This window comes from Gossypium raimondii, chromosome 1 (genome assembly GCF_025698545.1).
Source record: "Gossypium raimondii isolate GPD5lz chromosome 1, ASM2569854v1, whole genome shotgun sequence".
Classification (NCBI taxonomy): domain Eukaryota; kingdom Viridiplantae; phylum Streptophyta; class Magnoliopsida; order Malvales; family Malvaceae; genus Gossypium; species Gossypium raimondii.
The window spans coordinates 7,335,901-7,342,371 of NC_068565.1; the positions used below are offsets into that span (position 1 = coordinate 7,335,901).

Consider the following 6,471-nt stretch of genomic DNA (forward strand, 5'->3'; position numbering starts at 1 on the left):
GCTATAGCTCAGGATCTTTAGCGGCGCTTTTCCCACAAACGCTGCTATAGGTCAAGGCCTTTAGCGGTGCTTTTTTTACAAACGCCACTATAGACCAAAGCTTTAGCAACGCTTCTCGCAAAAACGCCACTAAAAACATTAACATTTAAAAAAAATCATTTTAATCAAATAATATTTATTTTATGATAAATATTATATTATGTTTTATTTTTTATTTTTTAAATTTAAACTTTAAATATAATTTCAAAGATAAATAAAAATATTATTTAAATTAAAATTTCTATGAAAATTTTAACTTTAAAACTAAATATAAAAATTAATGAATTTAGTTTTAAAATTTAAAATAATAAATTAATAACACAATTAAAATCCAAAAGTTAGAACTCAAGTTGTCGTAAATATTAAAGTAAAAATAAAATTTAGAATCAAAACTAAAATAAATAATACATAATGAGAAATGATCACTAGTTGAACCGCCTATGACAATAAACGCAAGATAATAAAAATACAATGCAGTCTGCTACACCATCATTGCTCTGCAAGTTTCATTGACGGCATTCCAAACTATATCCTGCAATATAAACATGCATTATTCATAAGAAAGATAAAAGGTACAAACCACACATGTATGGAGAGGAAAAGTGAAAGAAAACATAAATTTATCCGTGTAAATACAAAATGCTTCAAACACAACCTAATTGTGATTCATAATAAATATTACCTCCACTTCTGCTAAAAAGTAAGCTGGATCCAAGTTCTGAAACAGAACAAGTTTTCCAAACGTGTGTGCATCACGCAAACTTTCTTCCCAATGCTGAAACAATGTAGGAAGCAGTTTAAGATCAGCTTAAAGAATGTAGACTAATTTTCCCACAAATAACAACAATCAAAGTAGGCTGTGAAAATAATTTAAACAACTGGTTTAGGAGTGACAGAGGAGTGCTTACGAGTTCTCCAAACCATTTGATCCTATCCTGTAAGCATGAATAAACAGCAAAATGTAAGTACTTCTTTACAAGAAATATCCACATCAAGGAGAACAACAGAGGGATAACAGGATAGTAAATCTGCAATAAGGAGGAAAGCAGAAACTTGCAAGCATGATATTGTACAGGATGATGAGGATTAAACAAATAAATTTATTCATCCAAAAAGAAATACGAGTAGAAGTAATAGGAGAAACAATCAAATGAGACCACATTATTCTTCCAATAAATGTTAAAAGAAATTGAAATTTGAGATCATGTGATTTAAAAAAATTAAGATCCAACGCAGGAGGGAAAAAAATAGGCTATAAAGTGAGGTGAACAAAGAAAGAAAAGGTATCACAAGATTTACCTATCACCTATATAATCATTTACACATACCATACAATTGATTCGAAACTATAGATAATGGCATCCCAAGAACGCATTCAACATACAAAGACTTCCATATTCCACATAATGCCATTGAAATATAACTCTTCACTTCATAAAAACTACCATTTATTATTTCTTAATTTTAAAAGGCTTAAATGATGCAACATGGCTACAGTGGATGTGTGTATTGAATTATATGCTGAATGACAACTTTGATTCCTAATGAAACATGGCACACTGGAAAAATATGGATAAGAGAAGTACTTATCTTGATACAAGCTAAAGACACCATTAGAATGAATAAGGTCATATGTTCTTGGATACGTAGAGAAACCTTCGCACCTGTCACAAATAAGAAATGAAAATGTCACGAACAGTGCCAGTGGGGTTCGTTTCTGAAGTTATATTAATGGGAAACAGGAGTAACTAAGAAATATGATATGACCAATTATTTCCAATGCCTGAAACTGTCACTAGCTCTGCAAGTGCAGAACCACGATCTTTCTCAGCAAACTGAATATGCATAGCTTCAATCCGGCTGTGTAATATCTTGTTCTGAAGAACATATGACAAAAGATCATATTAATAATCATAGAAAACTGCATTTTCTACTCTTGCATTAAAATAAAACTACAAAATATATTCTAGAGTAGAAAACAAACAAGAAAAGATAGCATCAAATACATTATTTCAATCTGAGCAAATAATAGTAGAAGGAAGACATGCTTCAACCCTTTCAAAGTTCGCTCACAGGTGTCTTGTCTAAGAAACAAGTTGTTAATAAATTACGATTAACAACTAACAACTAACATCACATGTCCAATATCAGGATGGTACCAGTTGTTAATAAATTATGATTGGAGTAGATACAAAACAAGTCCTAAAATATACTTCCCCGAAAAAGTGTCGAGGCTTTCTAAGAGACTTTCCATTGGTTTCCATACCACAAGAAATAAAATATTTGAGGTAAACCTCCTTAATCTACTTCCCTACGATAACGGCATTGCATTTAGGATGACGAAAAAGAAAAGGAAATCCAATAACTACAGATCATAAGAAAAACAAATCAAGACTGCAAAAATAAAATAAAATAAAACATACCCACTATCACCTAGAACAATTACAGAAAATGTAGAAATATAACTTAGATAAAAACCTAAATGCTTCTTTCTCCTAATGATTTCCAACAACACCAAATCCAATTTCCTTTCCCAGCAGCACTGACACAATATTCTTATAATAGATGCATATGTACAAATATCATGAGAAAACCCATCTTCTTTCAATCGATTAAAAAATGAAAAAGCCTTATCAGGTTGTTCTCTCAAAGTGTTCAAAGTTTCAACAAATTCAGCTCTATGTAATTCAAAGACCCGGTTAACGAAATGATTCATATTTGGGGTACCAATGATTTCTTGCTCATCTGATGAATTGGATGCTAATTGGTCAAGAGCATAGTGCATCTGCGGTGAAACAAAAATAATTACAACATTCTCAATTTCAATACATTACAAACTCGTATTTCTTACTTTTTGCTTCTCAAATTAAAAAAATAAAAGAAAAGAAATTGCAATTAGATACAATATATAAGAAATAAAATGAAAATTGTAAATCAACTTTTATAAAAAAACGTAACCTTCTTATAGATAAAGTACATAATACTACTTTTAATTATTAGAATTAAGTCATACTGTTTAGTTGTTTATCCATTTGTATTCAATTATGATTTGGCTTTCACTGTTTAACTTGTAATTTGAGTCTAGCCAACAGCCATGGGAGAATTGTAGCAGGAAAAAGAAATAATCCTAAGACAAGCCCAAATTTCTTTCAACGGTACTTAGCTCATAAACGTGGAGAAAATCACATTTTAAACAAAAACAAAGGGAGAAATGAACAACTAAAATACCTCTTTTCTGGCAATAGGAGAGAACTTTGAAAAGCTCCAAAGTGCAGGTCGTGTCTTCCACAAGGATTGCCCCAAAATCTAATCAATCAAAGAAACATAAAATCAAAATCAAAAGCAATAGAAATAAAAAAGAACACCTATTGAGCAGGAGGAAGTGTGATTGGCGTAGGTGTATTGACTTGGTGTTGCTGGAAATGGGAAATTTGGGGGCAAATTTTGAGATAAAAAGGGAGTATTTAGGGCGCACGACGGAGATGAGAAGAAGCGGGAGTAATGAGCGGGTAACCAAAAATAAATTTTGTTGGGATTGAGCGGGATTTTAATTACCTTTTGCAAAACAACACCAAGTATTGTATTAATAAGATTTTAAATTGGTCTCAAACTTTAAATATTATTTTATTCAAAATTTTTAAAGTATCAGTATTGTATTAATAAGAATTTTTTCATCAATTTACTGATAAACTACATATTAAATATCAACTCAAATCGAATGTGAAATATATTTAAAACATGAATATTAATTCATAAGCACGTTATATTGACATTATTTTTAATAAACAGGTTATATTGACATTATTTTTAATAATTAAATTTAAATATAAAACAATTTTTATTGTTTTTAAACAATAAAATGGGTGATTCGGGTAAAACGAGCTTGAAGTTGGAAAAGGTTTTAAAATTGGGCATTGCCATAGCTTGGTCTGGCTTGGCCCACTATTTAATTCAATATTTTAAAACCTTTGCAAAGTTTAATCTATTCAATTAATTCTTATTTGATCATGGTAGGGGCAAGGCAAAACAATCAAAAAATTGAACCGGATAAAAAAAACTGAACCGAGCACTAAAAATGCTGAATCAGAATGGGATAAGATAGGGATATCCTTGGATATAGCTTATATTGATTTTGAAGAACCAAATCTTCACACGATTTTGAAGAACCAAATTAATATTATCTCTTTTACAATTATATAATAAATTAATTAATATATAAATTAGAAAACACTAGTTAATCTAAACCATAAACCTAAACCCTAGCTAAAACCCTAAAACCCTAAACCCACAAACCCTTAACACATAACCTCTAAACCTTAAACCCCAACATTTAAACCATAATCCCTAAACTCATAATCCATAAACCTTAAAATGGTAACACCTAAACATTAAACTCTAAACCATATACCCTAAACCAAAAACCCTAAACTATAGTGATAATTAATTCAATATTTTAAAATTAATACTATCTCTTTTACGATTATATAAGAAATTATTTAACATATAAATTAAAAAAATCAAGTAATGTACCCAAAAAATTTAACAATTAATTAATTGTTATATTTTAATTAAAATGCATGGTAAGTAAAATTAGGTAAGCAATTGAAATGATACTAGTGATTTGAATTGAATCAAATTGAATTGAATGAAGGAAATATGTGAGTATTTGAAATGTATATTGATTGAAAAGTAATTAGTGATTTGAATTTGATTGGAAAATGAATTTAAAATATGAATTAAATAAAGTGAATTAATTTATGAATATGTGTGAATATGTGAATTGTGTATTGATTGAAAAGTGGTTTGAATTGAATCGAAATATGATTATATGTGATTATTTGAAATATGTATTGTTATTAAATTGTTAATTGATTAGAAAGTGGAAAAGTGATCTTGAATTGAAATGAAAGTGAATTGAGAATTTGAATACCCTATTAACTAGTCGGGCTAAGTCGGATATAGTTGGCATGCCATAGGATTTGGAAGAGTACGGGATTTATCGGCTTTTCCGATTAGGCACTTTATGTGTCATACATCAGGCACCTCATGTGTCGTTTCAGGTACTTATGTGTCGTATACTGATCAGATACTATGTACCGTTTTAGGCACAATGTACCATACTGGTGTGTTTGGGTTGGAATCCGTGTATTCGTCAAAGTCCAGATTATTAATAGGGTGAATAATTGAAATGAGAAAATCAAATGAATTTGATCGATTGTAGTATTGAATATGAGAAAATTTAAAATTGTGGATTGAAATTGAGATTGAAAATGAAAGGCATGAATTTAATGTTTATGTAGTGATTGAAATTGCTACATGTGATATGTGATTGAGATTGAAGAATAGTTAAAAATTGTATTGTTATTGTCAAATAATGAAAGTTTATGAACTAATTAATATTTAAGAAATATGATAGTTACATGCTTGGTAATTATAATTCTTTATTGCTATTATAATTTGAATTATGATAATACCAGAAGTATAAAATACTCATTGACGTTGTTTTCAGTGGGTTGAAAAAGGGTCTGAGTCTCGGTTCAGCATCCAGGTCAATCCCGACTCTTGCATAGAGATTTCGGTGATGTTTTCTTCCTTAAATGAAAGTGGCATGTACATAAGAATTATAATGGTTATTTTGGTATGTTATATAATTTTGTTGTAAAGAAAGGTATTTGATGTTTTGATGATTATATTAGTAAAATGGTAGAAGTTATTTATAGCATTGGTATCGAATTGAAATGACTTGGTTAGTTTTATGAATTAATTAGAAATGATAATAGGATTTTCATTAATTAAGTTGTTATGTCAATATGTCAAGTATAATTTAAGTATATAAATGTATTGGTTGAATTATGGGATTGGTTGGTCTGAATTGAAAGTTGCGGGGTTTTATGTAAAATAAGCGTAAATGTCATTAAATTTATAAATAAAAAATGAATGAAGTCAATTACTAAAATTTATATGAATTTATGATTTATTTTAATATGTTGGTTATTTATTTAAGATTTATTTGTAAATTGTTTGATATGTCCGGTAATGTCTCGTAACCCTGTTTCGGCGACGGTTTGGGCTTAGGGGGTGTTACAAAATCTTTCAATTTCAATCATATAAGTCTTTTACCAAATCTTACCGAATCAGAGAACGACTTACGGGTATGAGTACATCGTATTCAGAAGCCCGAAGGTTGCAGTGTTAAATAGAAATCCATAAAGGGTTGAACGGAAGCTCATAGGAGCTGAATGGAAACCTATAAGGGTTAAACAAAAACTCATATGAGTTAACAGAAGCTCGTGAGAGCTAAACGGAAAGTAAACACGAAAGTTTGCAACAAATGCTGAACCTCGGTTTACTTGGGTACATTTTCCATCAATTCATCTTTTGCATTTTACCTTCAATTCATCCTTTGTCATAGAACGATTGTACTCAATCCCA

The 6,471-nt window shown here is 29.8% G+C and overlaps 1 protein-coding gene across 2 annotated transcripts; it reads right to left on the bottom strand.

Moving 5' to 3' along the window:
• Positions 1 to 476: 476 nt before the first annotated feature.
• On the bottom strand, positions 477 to 3,578 carry LOC105779836 (probable methyltransferase PMT2). 2 transcript variants are annotated; one of them, XM_012603789.2, is made up of 7 exons: positions 3,268 to 3,578; positions 2,767 to 2,824; positions 1,807 to 1,916; positions 1,626 to 1,703; positions 948 to 974; positions 722 to 814; positions 477 to 571 (listed from the first exon to the last, which is right to left on the bottom strand). In XM_012603789.2, exons 2-6 carry the CDS (start codon positions 2,782 to 2,784, stop codon positions 733 to 735), a joined length of 315 nt encoding a protein of 104 aa, XP_012459243.1. In that variant the 5' UTR covers positions 2,785 to 2,824; positions 3,268 to 3,578; the 3' UTR covers positions 477 to 571; positions 722 to 732. The 2 variants fall into 2 exon arrangements, 1 of the variants encoding a protein (XP_012459243.1); XR_001129142.2 differs by lacking the exon at positions 2,767 to 2,824 and having other exon boundaries at positions 508 to 571; positions 948 to 1,703.
• Positions 3,579 to 6,471: the final 2,893 nt, after the last annotated feature.